Source organism: Myodes glareolus, chromosome 4 (assembly GCF_982192425.1).
Source record: "Myodes glareolus chromosome 4, mMyoGla1.1, whole genome shotgun sequence".
NCBI classification, from domain to species: domain Eukaryota; kingdom Metazoa; phylum Chordata; class Mammalia; order Rodentia; family Cricetidae; genus Myodes; species Myodes glareolus.
Window position 1 is genome coordinate 30,555,453 of NC_142029.1, and position 20,298 is coordinate 30,575,750.

The 20,298-nt window shown below is 47.0% G+C and overlaps 1 protein-coding gene across 3 annotated transcripts in view; it reads right to left on the reverse strand.

The window, feature by feature from the left end:
- Positions 1–19,463, reverse strand: part of Myzap (myocardial zonula adherens protein) — a 90,156-nt gene extending 70,693 nt beyond the window's left edge. The window contains exons 1-2 of one of the 3 annotated variants that reach the window (XM_048423262.3): positions 19,301–19,463; positions 6,481–6,567 (exon numbers count right to left, since the gene is read on the reverse strand). In XM_048423262.3, coding sequence (XP_048279219.2) covers positions 6,481–6,567; positions 19,301–19,375 — 162 coding nt within the window. In that variant the 5' untranslated portion in view covers positions 19,376–19,463. The remainder of the gene's footprint in view (positions 1–6,480; positions 6,568–19,300) is intronic. The other 2 variants (XM_048423261.3, XM_048423263.3) reach the window with 2 other exon arrangements.
- Positions 19,464–20,298: the final 835 nt, after the last annotated feature.

Here is a 20,298-nt window from a genome sequence, read left to right on the forward strand (position 1 = left end):
CATTGACCTAGAGCTCACCAACTAGGCTAGGCTGGCTGACCAGCAAGCTCCAGGGACCCACCCATCTCTGTCTCCCCAGGGCTGTGATTGCAAGTGCCCATCTCCATGCAGAGCACTTTTCATTGAGTGCTGAGCTTTAAGCGCAGATCTGCATGTGTGCGACGCAAGAGCTTTACAGCCTGAGCCATCTCCCCAGCTCTGCTCTTTGCAACTGGGCATCACCACACCTGCTTACAGAAGAAACTAGTGTGTGTTTTCCAGAACTGGTGGCCAGTGGAACATAGTCTCAGACAGGAAAAAAAACTCACAAGAGAAAGACTGAGTCTCAGGCAGGTGAGCATCTGCTTTAGAGTTAGGAAGCCTCCACAATATACCCCAAGATGCCATGTCTCCAGGAACAGTGCTGACTACTGAGCTTGCCTTGAGCATCCTCCCAACACATCTCTGTGCAACAGGACAAAATGTGCCCTCTTCAAGCCTTCTGAGCTGTGTGTGAGGCATTCCTCTCTGGGGTGAACAGAGAGCAGCTAGAAGACTAGCCAGCAGGCAGGGGGGTTATGTAGCGTTGTGCCCACTGACAGCATCTGCTATGGCAGTATCAGTGACTAAGGCCCAGCTGCCCTCCAATGCCCTGGAAATCATGTGGGAAGTTTCACTTGATCAGAAGTTAATCAGGCCATTTGACATCTTCAGACTTCCATGTCCTATGCAGCCGCAATCCCTGGTTTAGGAAAACCATGGATTCTCCTTCAAAGAAACCAAAGCCATTTAGCCTGGGAAGATCACCCAGAATGTTGGGTACCTTCCTATTTTGTGGCTTCTAGGTAGGAGCAGACGCACTGTAACCACATCAGAAGTGGCTCCTCCAGGGAGCCCTTGTTGGTATGTGAACCCTGTTCCCAGTGAGTCAAGTCCAGGAATCCAGCCAGGACATGGAGTCAAAGTCACTGTCTCCCCAGTGAGCATTAGGATATCTGAGTACTGCCACCACCCAAGTCCTGGGGAACTAGCCAGCCTCACCCTCCCCTCTCCCCCAGTTCTCCTGCAGTGAGTCACCAGATTGTTACAGATGGACACCCGGTGCCCCAGTGGGCCAGAGGCATCAAGGTACACAGCTCCTGAGTTCCTCAGAGCCTGGTTGTTCCTAAGTACCTGCAGTGGGCTATTTGAGGGCATAAGGAGAAAGGTGACCCTGCTTTTCTATAAATATATGAAGGTTCAGTGTGTGTGTGTGTGTGTGTGTGTGTGTGTGTGTGTGTGTGTGTTGATTTGAAGAAGAAATTAAGAAAGTCGGAAATTATATTCTTGGAAAGGTTAATGTTGATGTTTTTGAACCATTCCACCTTCTTATCTTTTTCCTTATAAGTCCCATTTGTCAAGTGAGCCAGTCATTGCGCCTAACAGGAAGATTTGGGAAGGCTTGGACTCTTCTAAGCCTTGCAGTGATGTCACAGAAGAGTAGCAACTTGGTCTGGGGGAATCTGAATAAGTGTCTCCCAGGAAAAAAAAGAAGAAGAAAAAAAAAGAAAGGCAAATAAATCCAAAAGCCTGTACTTAGCCTCAGGGTGGATGACAGAGCTTAGTTTGGGGACTAGACTTAGATTTTCACTCTGATTACTAAGGCGGTTCGAAATGACACCACTGGAGGAGTGATGTGCCCTTTCCTGGTCCAACAACTTCTATCACTTTTATGTGACTTAATTTGGAAGCAGGATCATTCCTTTGTATGTCTTCCACCTTTACTAATAAAATCTTCCAGTAAGGGCCCTTTCTCTTCAAGTCTAGAGCTGTTCTGTGGTTTCTCAATGGTGTAGGATCTGGCTTCTTTTTGTCATTTATCGCTTCCTTTAAATTTTGAAATATTTATTTATTTATTGCATGTGTGGGTTTGTATATATTCTAGCTTACATGTGGAAGGAAAAGGACAGCTTGGAAGAATCAGATGTCTCTTTCTACCATGTATGACCGAGGGAATCAAACTCAGGTTGTCAGGCTTAGTGACAGATGTCTTTACCAGCCGAGACATTTCACCAATCCCCTCCACTCCCCACCCCCACGTGCCTCTTGAAAAAGAGACCTCTTTGCTGACTGCTCTGAGTATAAATGTCATTTTCATCTAATTTAATTATTATGGAGTTGCAATTACCATGGTGAAATACAGAATGGATATATTCTGTCAGGGCCTTTTTCTCCCCAAATAGATGGTTTCACATTGAATGAGTATCTGTCATAAAAATATTCCTTTGAGCTCTAGTGCAAGTTGTAGCAATCTGCACACGCTCTCAGAGAAAATGACACCATCAGTGTCGTTAGCAAGTTGCATAAAGCTATTTTTAATTTTCATTTTACCTTTTGATACTTTTTCTCTCCACACATAAAAGTGATACCTGATGCCTGCTAATTCGGAAAGCACTCTTCAAGACAAAAGAGGGGCAGGCATACAACTTGAGTACAAACTCCACAACTAAGCATTCAAAGTCTTTCCTGGGGAGCGTTTGGTTCTTCTATGAGAACAATTGCTCCAGGAAACCTTCCCTGATTGTAGCTCCCAGAAACATCTCGTTCCCTCTGACTCTACCACACACATGGACACAGCTACCGTGGCCCTGGTCCCATCACCCACTCTGGACTGGGCTTCTTCCTCAAACTTTCCCAGATGCCGTCAGCTCTAAAAGGGACAGAGAGATGAGGACAAAAAGGGGAGAAGGAGATGCCCCCCAACAAGAGGGCCCCATTCAATTCTGATAATCACAAGGGTCTAGTAGCTAAAGCCTCATTGCCCTGTTCTCACGCTGTTATGAGCTTCAGCACTGTGATGGCTAACACGAATGATCAACTTGACAGGATCTAGAACCGCCTAGGATATCAAGTACTAGGTACATCTGTGAGGGAGTCTCTAAATTGGGTAAACTGAGGTAGGAATTCCCATCCTGACTGTGTGGGCACTGTCCCATGGGCTAAATTAAAAGGGAGGAGCAAACTGAGGGCCACTTTCATCTCTCCCTGCTTCCTGACTGCAGATGCACTGTGTGTGACCAGATGCCTCAGGTCCCTTCCACCATGGTCTCCATGCCATAATGGCCTGAACCCTTAAATCCTTAGCCCAGTATAAACGCTTCCTTCCTCAAACTGTATCTGTCACAGTTCGTCACAGCAATGAAAGAAATGAAATGAATACAGCTACCAAGCATTTCCTTTGCTGAGTGTTCATAGCTATGGGGAAGCCAAAAGAACTCTTCAATCACATTTCATAGGCAGAAAAATTAAATCCATTCACTCACTAATATAGGGCTCATATTCCAAATTCAGCAAGTATATCAATATGTCTGTTACAAGGTTTTTGGCCCAGGATCTAACCAAGGTCCGCTCTGTCTAACTTACCAACAACAAAAGCTGATCTTGCTTTTAATACCATCAAATTCATGGGGAGGGATTCAGGCCAGTCGGTCTATAGAAGGGCCTGCATTTTGAACCTTTCTGTTTCTTTATTATTAATTCAGTTACACAATTCAGCTGGAAGACTACACAGGTTTTGCACGGACTTCTTAATCACATTACTTTGGAAGTCCTCTGAGGGCTGTCTTCTGCTGGTAATGCTGGGTTCGGTCACCAGGTTGAAATTTTACTCTACCTTAAGGTCCACGGCTCCTTTGCAGGCCATACTTTACATGTGACTCTCCTACTCGGTGACAATGTGTAACTAACTAGTTCCTTAACCATCAATGAGCCCATCTGGAAATTCTAAAACAGATTTTCTAAATTAGTGTTCTAGAACGAGCTCCCCTTCCCTTCCCTCTATGCCTCTCGGGTTGTGAAGTTTTGTTATTATTCAATATATCATAATCCATGGTAGGCTGAGTGTCCTTTATCTCAAAATGCTTAGGACCAGAAGAGCCTCAGATATTGGAGTTGTTTACACTTGGTTGGAGATATTTGTACGGATTTTACCAGTTAGGCATGTCTATCCACCAAAATTCAAAATCCAAAATGTTCCAAAATCCAACTCATTATGATGCTCAAAAGATTGGGACTATTTAGCTGGCATACACCTTTAATCCTAGCACTTGGGAGGCAGAAGCAGATGGATCTCTGTGAGTTTGAAGTCAGCCTGGTCTACAGAGTAAGTCTGAGGATAGAAAAAAAAAAGGAAAAAATAGGGTTATTTAATTTAATTTGTACTGATCTTAATCTTTTTTGGTGTTGAACACCAAACAATTTAACTAGGAAGAGTTATCAGGGTTGGAGAGAAAGCTCAGAGATTACGAGTAACTTCTGCTCTTCCAGATGACCAGGTTAGATTCCCAACACGTCCATGGCAACTCACAACCATCTGTAACTCCAGTCCCAGGGATCTAATGCCTTCTTCTGGCCTCCATGGACACTAAGTGCAAGTGGTACACAGATGCACATAGAGGCAAAACACACAAGATAAAAAAAACAAAAAACAAATCTTTAATAAAAAATAAAATAAAACCATCTCCTAGGGCCTTGGCCAGTACCTCACTGGTGCTGCCTGAATTTCCAGAACCAGATCTACCTTATTGTGCCCCCCGCCCACGCACACCTGCTGGAACCAACATTCTTCCCGGTGCTGTTGGTGAGACACTTCCTCTCCTTTGAAGCAGGTCAAAGTTTACATTCTCTCATGGCTCTTCGGCCATAACTTCACCTTCCCCTACTTCCTCTGCCTGTCTGCCATTTGCATCATCACTGATAACTTGTTGACTTTGGTAGAATGTGATCAGAGGGATCTGGGAAGATGGCTCAGTTAGCAAAGGGCTTGCAGTGCAAACATGAGGACCTCAGATCAGCAGCCACATTAAAAAAAGGCAAATCCCCAGAGCTCCATGGCAAACTGGTAAGCTCCGCCTTCAGAGAGAGACCCCATCTCAAGAAATAAGGCCAGGCACAGTAATGCACACCTGTAATCCACACTCAGGAGCCAGAGGCAGGCAGATCTCTATAATTTTGAGGCCAGGCTGTTCTACATTGAGTTCCAGGACAGTCGGGAATACTTAGAGAGACCCCATTTGAAAAACAAACAAGTAGGCTAGAAAAAACTGGCTCCATGGTTTAAGTGCACTTGTTCTTGCAGAGGACCTGGATGTAGCTCCCAACACCCACATGGTGGCTCACAACCATCTATAACTTTAGTTCCAGGGGATCCAACATCCTCTTCGGACTTCTGCGGGCATCAGGCACACATGTGTTGCCCACATACATACAGACAAAACACTCATATATGTAAAATAAAAATTGAAAATTTTGAGAGACAGAGAGAAGAAATAAGATGGAAAGCAACTGAGGCAGACACCTAGTGTCTGCCTCTGACCACAACAGGCACATGCAGACATACATGAACACACATGCATACACACAAAGTTAGAAGAAGAGCACAACAGGACAGGAGAGATGGATACACACAACAAACTCTGGGACACTAGCAGCCTCCTACTAGTCTACAGGGAGCTTCCTTATTCATGGTCCACTGCATTATTGGTTACCTAGAAAGTGAAGCTTGCATTTCAAGAAGTTATAATCTCATAATTCTACCCATGAAATTTATAACCTATTATTTCATTTTATGTTCATATAAAACACCCACCAGAAGAAGACTGCCTAGTGCCTGGCATGCCTATCCCTTTCTCTGACGCTGCCTCTCCAGAAAGGACATCATTATTTTGTTTGCTTTCATTCTCAGCCAACTAGAATATCAGCTCCGTGAGTGACAGCCCTTGCCTTGTTTACTGGTATGTTCGCCACCAGAGTCCTAATGGTTGAAATTTAGCAGGTGCCAGTCACGGCTTAGGAATGAGAAAATGGCACCCCCTGGAACACAGGTGGAGAGCTAAGCAGGCCCTCCCATTTATTTGTTAAGCCTACACTTCTGCCACCTGCCAGAGTCACTTAGCGCCACCTCTGTGTTCCCAGATAGGAACACATGGGACATGACACGACCATTGTTTATGTATACACCTGTCCCACCTGAAAAACTGCAAGTCCTTCTAAAGCAAAGGTAGGGCCATGGTTATCTGCATGGTACCAGCACTCACTTCAGAAGTGACACAGAAGTGTTTGTAGGATTCCTCTTGTATCCAGCCAAGACCATGCTCAGCTGCCTGCTGGGCTCCTCCTGCCAGCCAGAGCCAGCCTTCCAGCCTGGTGCTCCAGTTCCAGCAACTTACAAAAGGCCCTTGGACTCCACCGCACGGGCCATTCCAGGAAATACCATCTTCCCTGCCACAGCACCTGACACTAAGTCCAGTGTGCCCACAGCTGGGAGGTTACCCAGAGCCACAGTGTTCCCCAGGAAACAAGGGCTGGGCACAAGGTTGCAGAGGCAGCTGGGAAAGCAGGGTGGAAGGTTGAGGGCCTTTTCTTCAGCAGCGGCCAATGCATAGCTTGGGGAGCAGCTTTGGTAAGCAGGGAGAACACATTAATTTAGACCAGCCACAGGCCCTGGCCTCCAAGAAGGCTCACCTGATCTTTCCTCTCAATCTTCTTTTCTGTTTGCTGGGGTGCTGGACTCTCAGGAGGCACAGTCAGCCGTAGTCTGCAGACATTTGCCTAAAAGAGGTGGAGGACAGTCCAATTAGGATGAGTGTCAGGGTCAGAAGGAGCCAGAGGCCCTGGGCTTTCTCTCTGCCTGTTCCACAGTGATGGGCACATTGTATCACACTGATCACACTGGAAGGTGGCTAGGAGTGAGACCAGCATGGCCTGGCACAGGTGCCCACCAACAGCATTCACTAGCAGCCTGTCACTCAAACAAGGAGCTATTAAATACCTTCAGGTATTTCAAACATTTTTTTAAATGGCTCAGGTTTCATAATAATATGCCTAAAATGATCTCATTTCACAGATAAAATCCAAAATACCACTAGGAAGATAGAAACTAAATTATATAATGCAGTTACTTCTTGTCTAAAGTCTGAGACACCCTGTGATGGGGTCAGAGGCATTTTCTACTTTTCTAGCCTGTAGAAACTTAACTTAACAGATATGGAAATGTTAATCACAGGTTTTTATTTTACATGTTGTGTGTGCATGGGTGTGTATGCCATAGTGTGCAGGTGGCAGGGTAAAGGGCACCTCTGTGGAATCAGTGAACTCCTTTCTCCTTTCTTTGAGTCCTGGAGATCACACTCAGGCCAGGCTTGCATGGCAAGGAGCCTTTCCTTGCTGAGCCATCTCACCGGCCCGATCACAACTTTCATAAAGTTTCTTTAATCATATTCATATTTAATATTCACAGTAGGCAGACACAACTTAAATGTCCACTGTCAGATGGCAGAGCCAAATATATATACACAACAGAATACTACTCAGCTTTAAAAGGGAAGGTAGTTCTGATACAGCGCAACCATGATAACACCCTACCTGAAATAAGCCAAATACATCACAGCAAAACAACCTTCTACACGACGTACCTAGACCAGTCACACCCATTGAGAGTGGGAGTGAGGGGTGCTGCCAGGAGTTAAGGAGATGGAGAGTGGGGAGGTAGCATTTAGCAGGTATAGAACTTCAGTTTGAGATGATGGGAGCCTTGACAGTGGCAGGGGGGCCACAGTAATGCAAACGCACTCAAAGCCATCAACCTGTACACCTAAGAACAGTTAAGGTGACAAATGTAATGTCTGAGGTACTTTATAGAGGAGGAGGAGGAGGAGGAGGAGGAGGAGGAGGAGGAGGAGGAGGAGGAGGAGGAGGAGGAGGAGGAGATGAAGACGACGATGACGAAGACGAAGAAAGCTACAGTTGCTCATGTTTGCTGAAAGTCCAAAGGGATTTTAACAGAAAAGGCTGGGAAGCAAGAGCATAATTGCCGAGGTGTGAACATCTGACAGTTTCTTTAGCAATACCATAAGCACCTGTCACTGACCTCAGAAGTGCTCTGTCAGGTTATCAAAGGCTGTTGATAAAGCCCACTGAAATTTTGCAATAAAGGCCAGGAATAGTGGTGCACATCTTTGATCTCAGCACTCAGGAGGCAAAGGCAGGTGGATCTCTGTGAGTTCGAGGCCAGCCTGGTCTACATAGCAAGTTCCAGGACAGTCAGACTTACATAGTGGGACTCTACCTCGAAAACAAACAAAATATTATATATTTTGTTTATATATAATATATATTATATAGACACACATACACACACACACACACACACACACACACACACACACACATATATACACATACATACATGAACAAAGGTTTCTAAAAGGCCAGCACTGGGGGGTGTGACTCAATGGGAAAACTCTGGTCCAACAGGCAGGAAGCTCTGGGTTCAATCTCAGTAATACAAAGCCAACCCAATGAGAGAGAAAGTCTAAATTATACTATTCCTCTTCAGTTTAAACACAAAAGAAACATTTAAGCATCCCCTGAGGAGAGCTACAGCTTGTGAGATTTGCCAAGAGGCTGGTGACAGCGAGGGATCCTGAGCAGTCATTTTCCTGACCCATGGAACTATAAATAGACCCATGTACTAGTAACAAGGCCGTGACAACATCCATGGGACATGTATTCACAGGGCTTGCAGTGTGCCATGTACCAGCTAAGTGAGCCTAAATCCATCTAGTATTGAACATAATCCTACGGAAAAAGCCCTCTTACCTACCAGACCTACTCAGTGATTAGGAAGTCATCTCCAACAAGGGTACATGGAGGTCTCACACTGGGAGACAGCAGAGCTAAGATTTGAACCTGGCCAGTCTGCAGGGCCTGTGTTCTTCGTCTTCACAGTCTGCCACCACAATCCTGAAATACCATATGGGCCTGACTCAAGGGAGGCTGCTTGTCACCTATTATACATTAAGCTGTGTCCCACTATAATTCAATGTATGCCCTAACCCCTAGTACCTCTGAGTATGGCCTTAGGAAACTACATGGCAGTGCTTCTCTGCCTTCCTAACACTGTGACCTTTTGACAGTTCCTCATGCTGTGGTGGCCTCCAATCATAAAATTGTTTTTTACTGTCCTTCATAACTGTAATTTGACTACTGTTATGAATCTCATGTAAATACTTTTGGAGATGAAGTTCGCCAAAGAGGTCGCGAGCCACAAGTTGAGAACCACTGGTATAGAGTATTTTGCTTTGCTTTGTCTGAGACAGGGTCTCATGGATCCTAGATAGGTCTGGAACTTGTTATGTAGCTAAGGATAATCTTGACCTTCAGATCTTCCTATCTCCACCTATCAAGTGCAGGTCTGATGGGGCATGCACCACTATGCTTGGTTTATGTGCTGGGAATGGAACCCAGGGCCTTGTGTATGCTATAAGCAAGCTCTGTCCACCGAGCCACATAATGTCCTTACAGAGTCAATCAAGTAAAAATCACAGGGATAATCCTTATCCAAATTATTGGTAAACTTTTAAAAGTGGGCAGTTCAGAGGCAGATGCACAAGGAGAATGCCTCAAGACCACTGAAATGCTTATCTGATTCAGGTCTGGCAGTGCTGGTCCTTACCCTCAGCTACGTGGGAGGTGGAGGCAGGAGTATGGAAGCTGAAGGACTGCCTGGTGACAAAATGAGTTCAAAGCCAGCCTGAACAACTTAGTGAGACCCTGTCTCAAAAAACTACCATGCTGGGCATGATGGCACATGCCTTCAATCCAGCACCCAGAGGGTAGGGACAGCGATCTTTGTGAGTTCAAGACCAGCCTGGTCTACATAGAAAATTGAAGGCCAGCCAGGATTACACAGTGAGTCTTAAAAAACAAAACCAAACAGTCATTGCCTAGCATGTACAAAGCCCTAGGTTTTATTAACTACTGTCTTCCCTGATAAAACACATGACAAGGTTTCAAGGAACCTTTCCACCCTTACTTTCTTTAGGGAAAGCTTCATCTCCCAGTGACCTCAGGATGGAGCTGGCCTGACACCCAGGGCTACCTTTGTCCTGGCCAACTTTACAACCAGCTTTTAAGGCTCATAGCCAGATACACTGGCCAAGAGGACAGCAAGCCATTCTACCAGGTAGCTCTTTCCGGATGGGCAGCAGCACTAATGGAAAACTGGGCGTCGCCTGTGGAGGGAAAACAACCTTCTGACTGCTGGCCACTCCACCCGGCTAAAACCAGACCGGCGTTTACAAACATTAAGTGTAAGCCACACCAGGTGGAGCATACACATCTGTCAGGCTGAATCTGACCCAGGGCATATCTGTTGACAGAAGAGAGGAGGCATGTTTCTACCGCACTGCATTTCATACACACATGGGGATGCACACACATGTACATGCATTCACATGTACAAATGCATACGCACACACAGGCTTCAACATCTACTAGCTAAGTGGCTTGGGAAATTTATTCTCTGAATTTCAAGAGTAAGATGAGATGGTGTGTGTGTGTGTGTGTGTGTGTGCGCGCACACACATCCACATATACACACACATTGATGTTTGAAAGTATGAACACACACATGCCACAGTAAGAGGCTGTCAGAGAACAACCTCAGAGTCAGCCCTGGCTACCATGTTTGAGGCAGAGCATCTTGGCTGTTTGCTGCTGCTCACAGCGGACTAGCAGGCCCGTGAGTTTCTGGGGATTCTCCTGCCTCTACCTGCATCTCTTTGTAGACGTGCGGACAGGTTACAGTTTTTAAGTGGGCCCTAAGGATCCAGACTCAGGTCCTCACACGTGCTCAGTAAGTGCTTTACTGGATGAATAACCTCCCCAGCCCTGTTAAAGTATTTTTATTACTATCTAGATAGTATCACTGTGCCCTCAGCCTACACGCTCCAAAACAAAACAGGCCCACTTGGCTTCCTGACCCTCATTTCCATGGAAACTATTTGGGCAATAGCATTTGGGACAGGAGATGGTAAACAATGCCTTTCATTGGCTGATGGATCCTAAAGGGTGTCCCCTAATGGCCGTGATTTTCAGGAAAAAAACCTCATGTATTAATTCATCCAAAAGTGAGATGGACCTTCACCATTGTTGAGCCATTCCCCACCGGCCCTCCCTGAACTCTGACGTTCCTCCACATACTTCCCACAGTGGGCAGCTACACCATGTCCATCAGAGTGGCCTGTGAGCCATGCCCTCCCTGAGGGGCACAAAGCCAACAGTAAACACAATACCTAAAAATGAAATGAGCCTGCAAAATAAAGCTTCAATGCTCCTGAGAAGTTGCAGGTGCCGGGGAAGGGGGCTACCCCCTCGGGTCCTATCTGAAGCATCTGCTCTCATCAATAGAAGACTTGATGGGAACATTAAAGAGCACAGCTATTCTTAATAGATGCTGACTGGCCAACGGCCCACTGTCAATGGTACATACGCAACTTAACTCCAGCTTGGATCACACAGCTCCCTAATAGACTTATGATCCCACTGAGGAAAAGAAAGCTACAGTACAAAATGTTAAAACTAATCCCATTTTTGCTTTTAAACACACTCTTACAATTAATGTAGATTTAAATGGGGGGGAGTATTACTTTATAACAGCACAACTGTTAATGCTGTTTATCTCCCCCTGAAAAAGGGGGGGGGAGGGTCTCTGTTGCTTGCAAATGTTTCAAGTAGTTTTTTAATTAAAATAATAACAGGGGCCTGGAGTGGTGACTCAATGATTAAAAGCATTTCTTCCCAATCATGAAGACCAAAGTTCAGTTCCCAGAAGCCACATATCAAGCTAAGCATCCCATCCACACTTGTAACCCCAATTTTGAGGGGAATGGAGACAGGAGGATTGCTTGCAACATATCTGAAAAAATAAGAGTGCCAGGTGTGAGGAGAGATTCTATCTCAAAGGCTAGGTGGAGGGCTCCTCAATTATGTACAACAATGTGCACGCATGTGTGTGTGTGCGTGCACACGTGCACGCACACACACACACACACACAAATAATTATAGTAACAACAATAGTAAAAACTAAAAGAGAAAATGTCTGGAGGGGTGCTAATTCTTTCTAAATTGGATAGCTTCAGGAGCAGCAAATGAAGAATACTAGAGGCCTGGAGGTATTCTGAATTCCTAATACAAGCTCTAATAAGGAACTGACCCCTGAACCCTGCCCACTAGAGTGACTGGGCATAGTCCACCTCCCTCTACCCATCTTCCCTGTGGCGAATCTCCCCTGAGTAACATGAACCCAATGTGGCTTATCTCAGTATTTTATGATGCTAATCACTGTGACTTCCTGAACTCATAAACAAATCCCAGGGCTTTCCCAGACTCAACAGTGCTCAAGAGGTAGTTAGGACAGTTTATACCCAGGGGTGCTGTCAGCAGCCAGCTCAGTCCTGAGTTCTGAACACCAGAGAACAGCAGTTTACACATCATTGCTGTCTCTCCAGACACCCCTGGACACAACGTTCTATTGCAGCAGGTCAAAGAAAGGAGCTGCACAGAGCATGCGCCATTCTTTGATCACCGAGCTCCCACGACTTGTAAACAACTTTTTAAGGGCTAGAAAGGGACCGTGATGACAAAGCTGCTGTACCCGCAGGAGCTCGTAAGCTATTCGTATTTTCAATCAAGGCTACTAAGAACCATGGTTAGCATAGTGGATCCTTGGTAGCGAGATGCTTAGAGATTAAAGCAGTGGGGTCTAAACTTCTTCAGTTATACTACTAGTTTTGGCACTGGCTATGAAACTTTCAGAAAGTGGCTTCACCCTCAGTGTTCCAGTTACTTTAGCTGTAAAACATAGCTAAGAACACTGCATTCTCTTTCAAGTGTGAAGGCTAAATTAGCTGGCACGTGTTAAGAGTAGTGAGCAGTCTCGGGCACATGTTAGGATTCTACAAGTGTTCTTATTCTAAGGATAAGTGAAGGAAAACTTTAATCTTAACTGGAAGTGGGACTCTGTGGGAAAGGTAGCGCCTAGAAACGCCATGTGAGCTGGGTATAAAAGGACAGAGAGGACTTGTCAGGTCCCTGAGGTATGGGAAATCCATCATCACCAAACAACAGACATCTCCCAGGCAAGATGTTCCAAGACAGCCCAGGTACCGCTCAAACCTGACATGTCCACACAGTGGCAAGTTAACCTGAGCTATTTGGTTAGCAGGTGAGATGTATGCAGAGCCCCAAGGGCTAGAGACTCGCATTGAAATATGAGTTCATTTCAACTATTCAGCTGAAAAAGGTGTCTCCTAGTACTTCCTGCCCTACAGAATGGATGGAAGGAAAGACACAGGTCGAGGCAAGGCAAGTGTTTAACCAGGATGACTTTTATAGTCTTTCCAGGGCCTAGGAGGGTATCAGTGCGGTTCGGTTGGATAGTTTGAGGGGTGGACTCAAAGGAGACCTTACCTGAAACTCCCTAGAGATTCTCACTATCTTCAGAGTCACCCTCTTGGGAGGGAAGGCAAGAGAAGAGCAACCAGCATTCAGGTCACCCTCACAAAAAAAAAAAAAAAAAAGGTATAATCCAGCCTTTGTTTGTGGCTCAGGGCACCTGGGGAGCTCAGGGCAGCCTCTGGGGCCATGTGACCCCTTTTATGAAGGCAGAGGTCCTCCTCTAGAGACACACTGGGGTTTTGCCCACCTTTTTGCTCTCAGTTTCTTGATATTGGGGCTCACAGGGGTAGGGGAGTCCTATGTCAAGGGGGGAAGATGACCCAGGGCCGTGACAAGAATTTGCTAATCAGTTTGCAAATTGGATTTCTATAAAGAAATGAATCAAATGCATTTATGTTGCCCTCGGGTCTGGTCCACTCCTATTGTGGGTCCCAGCCAAGTTACCCTTAACAACAGCAGGTGTGGCCTTAGTGGGTGTGGCTGGAGGACGGACCTTCACTCCCTGTTTAACACAAGTGTTCAACCTCTGGAACCTGCACATCAAGCTGTGTGGGAACAGCACCATCTAGATAAGGTCTGCTGTGACCCTGAACTTGTAGCTTCATTATCTATGGCAAGGTGGGGTCAGCTTTCTATATAAAGGGCTAGATAAGAACCATTCAGATTTTGTAGGCCACAGTGAAATCCACTCTTAGCTCAGAGCCTCACAAACAAAGCAAGCCAGCCTGCCTGAGGAGCAGCATCCAGCCTCCCCTCTCACCATGTGAAAGGGCCCTTCTTTCTCATGTCAGGCCTGCTGCCACACAAAAGTCACTGAGAGGGAGGCGGGCGCCCTTGCTCTCTCAACGCTCTCTGAATCACTTCTGTCCTGGCCACAGAATGCACCCAAAGTACTAAGATCCAAGAAGAAAGTGTAAGTCCATGAATGCACACAAAAATTCCAGTACATCTAGCAGTGTTTTGACCCCTTGGCCCTGACCCACCCATAACCCTGATGACTATCCACAGGCCCAAGTGGATGACTATCCACTGGCTGCCCCAAATATCTGCCTTTCTGAGAATCCATAAGAGGAAGCAATGCTTTGAGAGACACTTATCCTCACGGGTACTCACAGTTGCATGGGCTGCTTCTCAATAAAGATGGGTACCAGGCCTTCCTTTCAGCCCATGTTCTATACAGTTCAAAACCTAAGCTGGTTCTGAGGGAGACCCAGACATAACTGTTTCAAGTTGCCTAGTAAGTCTATGTAGAACCAAGGTTGAGAGTCACCAAATTAAGCCAATAAATGAAATCCCAACCGTGGCAGAGGAAGAGGCAAGGAGGACACTTGGGAGATCTGGCCAGAACGGTCACTCTTCTCATTCCTAAACACTTGTCACCGGCTTCCTTCCAGGTAAGACAAGAGCATCAGGTTGCCTTCATCCCAGGATGTCTCTTCCTAAGTTCTCCTTTCCAAAATGTACGCAAAGTAGAGTTTTTTTTTGGGGGGGGGGATCCTGACTGTCGTTATACCTTGTGCTGCCCACCTTGGTTTTTACTGAAACATGGTCTCTCAGTAGCCTGGAAGTCACCACATAGGCAGGCAATCCCCAGGGATCTGCTTGTGTCTGCCTCCGCATTGCTGAGCCCACGTAGCCACTTACATGGATTCAGGCTTGAACTCAGCGCCTGCGCTTGTGTGGGGAGCGCCATGTTAACACAGTGAAGCTCTAGAGCTTCTTCTCAAGTGGTCACTCAGCTCCACACAAGCGTGGGTTGAACAAGCTGAGAAAATGAGGGTTCAGGGCAGATTCAGAGTCTCAACAGCAGAGAAGCAAGAAGGAAAGAGGAAAAACTCAGAGGAGAAAGCTCAGGAATGGGAGGTAGGAACTTGAATACCTGGGAATTATAGAGATACAGGACTAGAAAGGCCAGGGTCAGGTCAGGGGCCCAGACATCACACCAGGAGTTCGGCTTTGCAGAGGCTCCTGAGGCAGAACCAGGTGGCTGGATTTTGCAAGGTGGAAAAGATCATTCTCTTCCATAAAGAATGGATATGAGTCAGCGATATGATTGACATTTGGGATACACAGCTCATGGGAAGAGGGAAAGAGGCAAACACCACTGTGTTATTCTCCTACACGCTGGAAAAGTACTGGGGTCATTTTAAGCCACAACAGGTAATGGATGAAGTACTTCAGGCTGAACCCCAGGTTCCACCCTAGCAAGTCAGCTCTTGAACTCAATCAGGCAACTGAGGCTCACTGACTTGGAAGGGTGTGCCAACCACCAAGAAACTTGGTGGGGACACAGAGCTCCAGGTCCCTTTGCTGGGATGTGGGGACACAGCACAGAAAAACATCAACAGGGACACCCCCTCTGCAGTGGCCTAGGAAAAGCCTAGACTTTCATTCCATACACTGCAGAATAAACATGGAACTCTCCATAAGACAAGTGTCCTTCAGAGCCCCAAGTCGGACCACCCTACACTAAACAAGGCAAGATAGAAAAATAAAAGGGGGGGGTGTAGTTGGTCTTTTTCTGAGCCTGTAACTGTCAAAAGCTAATGCCAGAGGTGTTTGGTTTAAGTTCTAGTGATGCCACAGCCTAGCCTGTCAGGAATTGGCTCAAAGGATCCCAAGCAGGACCCAGGCAGTTTTCTGAATACAATGAAGGTCTCCTCCCTCCCTGCAGGGGATACTGCAATCGGTTTCCTTCCATCTGAGGCTGAATTCCCCCAAACCCCATGTCCCTTCCCCAGATCCTACAGAACGGTAGAATTGTGTACCATGCCCTCCTCGGATTCCCCAGGTTACAGGATATAGAGCTACGTAGACTGTTTCCTCCATTGAGAATTGGAAGCTGGGCAAACACCTGCCAGCCCTTTCACATGCCAGTCAAGGGGGATTCCTTATTTTTGAACCAACAAGGCAGGAAGGAGGCCCTGGTGAGCACAGCACCAGCAGCAGCGAGTGATGATGGGCAGACCTGGGCTGGGTCTTAAGCGAGAAGGCCTTTGCCAAGGGAAGGGCTGGCTAGGAAACACTCTTACCCCAGGGCCTTGTTTGGATTTGTTTCAGTTGGGCTTTTTCACCCCACCAAGGAGTCACAATACCAGCTCTGAGCAGCCGAGTGTCAACTTCTCAACAAAATCCAGTGCGGGAGAGCCCCCGTGACAGGTGGTAGACCTCACAGCCCATTCTTCTCAAGCCCAGAGGATGAGCTGCCTTCCACTCCAGGCACACAAACTGGCCACACAACTGACTTCATTCCCAATAACCTGGGCTGTGAGGCTAACCTTCAATTACAAAATTCCTTTCCAAATCAATGAAGCCCTTCCTGTAGCTACTTTTTTTTTGAATTCCGCCCCCACATTCCCCCCAAGGTCATCATTCTAGCTGTACTTATTCTCCAAGCACTTTATCTTCCCACTGTTGCCATAGATAAAGTTATTTTTAGTGCACAACTGGAGTGAAGGTAGAGCTTTTTATTTTTGCAGTTCCCGCTGGTTAGTGTGTATGAATGCCTCTTGGAGTTTTGTTTATCCACTAACAGACATCACCCTCCCCACCAGGCTCCCCCCTCCCCCGGGGATGATTTCAGATAAGAGGGAAGTAAGTACTTTTGCAGGTGGCAGTCGCTGAACAAAGGGTGACCTGTGACAGCCTGCTTGGCCGCACTGCGCTCACAGCTGACTCAGGGCAGCTCCTGCACAGCATCGCCGGCCACCACCACTTCTGGTTGGCTTGAAGTCTGCGACAGCACGGCCTGGTTTTCCCCACAGCCACTACTCTGATAAGCCCTTTGGATAAAGCTGGTCTATTTTAATAGCTAGCAGACCTTTTGACTTTGAGACTCGGCATTGTCCTATGCAAAGTTCACACGCACGAACCATGCAGTTGAGCTTCCAAACAAACAAAAGCATCTCACAGTGTTTTAAGAACGTTCATGATTTGGTGTTGGGACTACATTCGGAGCTACCCTTGACCACGAGCAGCCCAAGAGTAACAGGCTGAACACGCCCCAGTGTATTCCGGCGTGAGATCATCTCGTGTCCAATCCCAGGGAAGAGATGAGAGGACACAGGATTTCTTGAAAACTTTTCAGTTTCAGAAACATTTGTCATGGTAACTTATTTAGTGTATAATTTATTGTCTTGTGTTTCTAAAAAGCTTTTTTTTAAATAGGTGTTTTGTTCCAAAGCAGGTCTGACACACATTACCATACAGTCTCCGTCAAGCAGCCCCTGAAAGGAATGATAATCCTCTTTTCACAACCAGTCGTGTTAATTGGCTTCAAATGCCTGCCCCTGCTGGAAGACCATCAGCTCACCTTCAGGGAGAGGCTTGCCTCACACACCTCAGAAAGAGACTTCCTTCTAGTGTCACTGAACCCTGGAAACACCCTGCTCACAACAGAAATCACCACTGTATATTATCTGTGACAATGTCTGCCTCAAGGAGCGGAGTGGAGCCAAGCACCCAGCCTTACAGCACACAGAAATAAATCTATAAATATTCAGTGAGTCAGTTAGTCAATCAACACACCTTAGCTTCCCAACACATAGTTTCCAGGCCAGCACCAACACACACACATGCACACACAGTACCTGGAGCCTTTAGAGGTGACAGGATGCTCCAGTCAGAAGCCTGAGTTCTTCAGCCTAAAGTTTTGGTGTAATCTTGCCCAACAGTGTGTCCAGACACCAAAGTACCATTCAAGGGCAAAATTCTCAAAGATGCTCCTGAGTGCACAGTCACATCTGTATTCACCCACATCTATTTTCACCCACATCTGTATCCGCCCACATCTGTATTCACCACAGGATCCCACTATCTACCTCACCCAGCATCCTCCACGGAAGAGGGAGTGCTGTACACAGCTCAGGGCGATCTGTTCAATGATTTCATGTATTGTCAACCAAAATTTTGTTCCAATTAACAAAGCTTTCCATGGGAAAGTTCAAACACCCTTTTTGCAGTAGGGCAGGACTATGGTTGGACTAACCAAATGTGATGTTTACTTTATGAAGTTAATGATCAAAAAACCAGAATTCTGTCAGCCTTGGGTGTCTACCATGCACACACAAACATACACACACACACACACACACACACACACAATCACTTGGCCCACACCCAAAAGCAACACATGCCTTTTGTGTATTTTGAAGAAAGATAGCCGCCAACAAGAGCGTCTACAGGCCAAGCAAACTGGCCTGACTACAGAAGGGGGTTTTGGTCTGGACTTAACCTGTTCAAATGAACCGTGGGGAAACACGCTTAGAGAGTAGGTGAGAACTCAGTATCATAACACCAAAGCTAGAAAGCTACAGCCCAGGCTCTAACAGTGTTCTCTGTGGCCCTGATTTTAGAAAGGGCATGGAATGTGAACCTGACTAGTCCAGCCATTCTTTCATAAAGGAAGCATGAGGAGGTTGAGGAGGTGAGAGCAGACTGTGCAGAGACAGTGGTTAAACAGATTTCCCTAGGGAAACCTCTATGGAGATGATGCCCAGGACTTTAGGACTGGCCCCGAAGCCACAAAGAAGAAACTTCTTGCCTGCATAAACCAGAGTCCTGCCCAGCTGAGGGTGGTCAGCTATTCAGCTCTGGCCTGCAGTCAAGCGGCTCCTGAACCAGAGGCGCTTTCTCACTGATGTACGGACACACAGACGATGCTCTGAATCAAGAGATGGAGGGAAGTCAGCGTTTTAAATACATTCATTATTTGTGCTTCTCATGATAGAGACCTCAGAAACCTCTTCCTTGTTATCTTTTAACTAGTGCCAAGTTTAATCTTGGCTTGACAGTGGAGACAAGAAGGAGAGTGAAGTTCTGGATATTCCAGAAAGTCCCCTAAGCCCTCTCTCTTCCAGTCGCTGGGGTGTCCAGAGAGAGGGTCACTGTGCAGTCTGGGGCAGGCCAGGAAACTTGAGCCAAGATGAGGCGTCGGCGGCCTGCAGCTGACCCCTAAGTATACTCCTCCCCACATCTCTACAGAGGGGTCAACAGGGATGGGTGCAGGAGAACCGGCAGCTCCTTCTCCAGCTAGCTACTCACCCTCCTACTGGGCGTCCCAGGAGACTTGGCGCTGCCACCTGACAGCAGGGTGACGGTGGACGTGGAGCGCAGCATCTCGCAGCGGCTGTGGAACGAGGGCTGGGTGCTCGCGCTGCTCCGGGGCAGGATAAGCGTGCGGGGCGCACCCTGCGCGGGGGAGGCTCAGACACTAGAGGCTGTAGCTTCCGCAGGGCTGGAGCCAGGGGGGGCGGGGTTTGGGAGCAGCCTGGAAGGGGGCGGAGCCAAAGAGTGCTAGCTAGACCCGTCTGGCCTCATTCTCTCCTCAAAGTTGAGCGTTCTCCTCTCCGAATCACCCCGTCCAGTCTTACTGCACACCCTGTAGGTTCAACTCTCTGACGCCTGTCCATTAAACCCCAGTGTTTTCTGTCAAACCGAGGACCGCTGGGACCCTTGCTCTGTGTCATTTATTCGGTAACTACTGAGTGCCTATTATTTGTGTCTCCTAGTAAATGACCGACCCCTGTCTTCACAGAATTTCACCCTGATAGGGACCCTGAGAGACGACAGCTGTCATTGCTATGGTAGAAGACGGACAGGTGTTCTGGGAGCGTGCAACCGTCCTCAAGTCCTCAGAAGGAGACTCCCAGAGGAAGTGACTAAGTTGAAGACCAGAAATGCAAGTCGCAGAAAGCCAGACATAGGCTGTCCATCACGTTTATTCAGTGATTACTGTGTGTCCACCTGGGAGGGCTGAGCACCCATTGCGTCAACCAATCCTCACGACCACGCTTTGGGGTAGGTGTCATTATTATCCTGCACCCCATTTTGCAGATGAGGACATTGACTCATCGAGGGTTGAGCAAGGCAGCAGGAGCCCCAGGGACTGCTGGGTGGTCAAGCTAAGAGGTGACCTACTCTGATCAACCCCTAGGGGCTTGCCAGAGCACTCTGCTGCCCCCTAGCAAAGACAAGAGCAAGGTGAAGTCAGACCTGCCACCCTAGGAGACCTGTCACAGTGCTAGGAGCTAAAGGTGGAG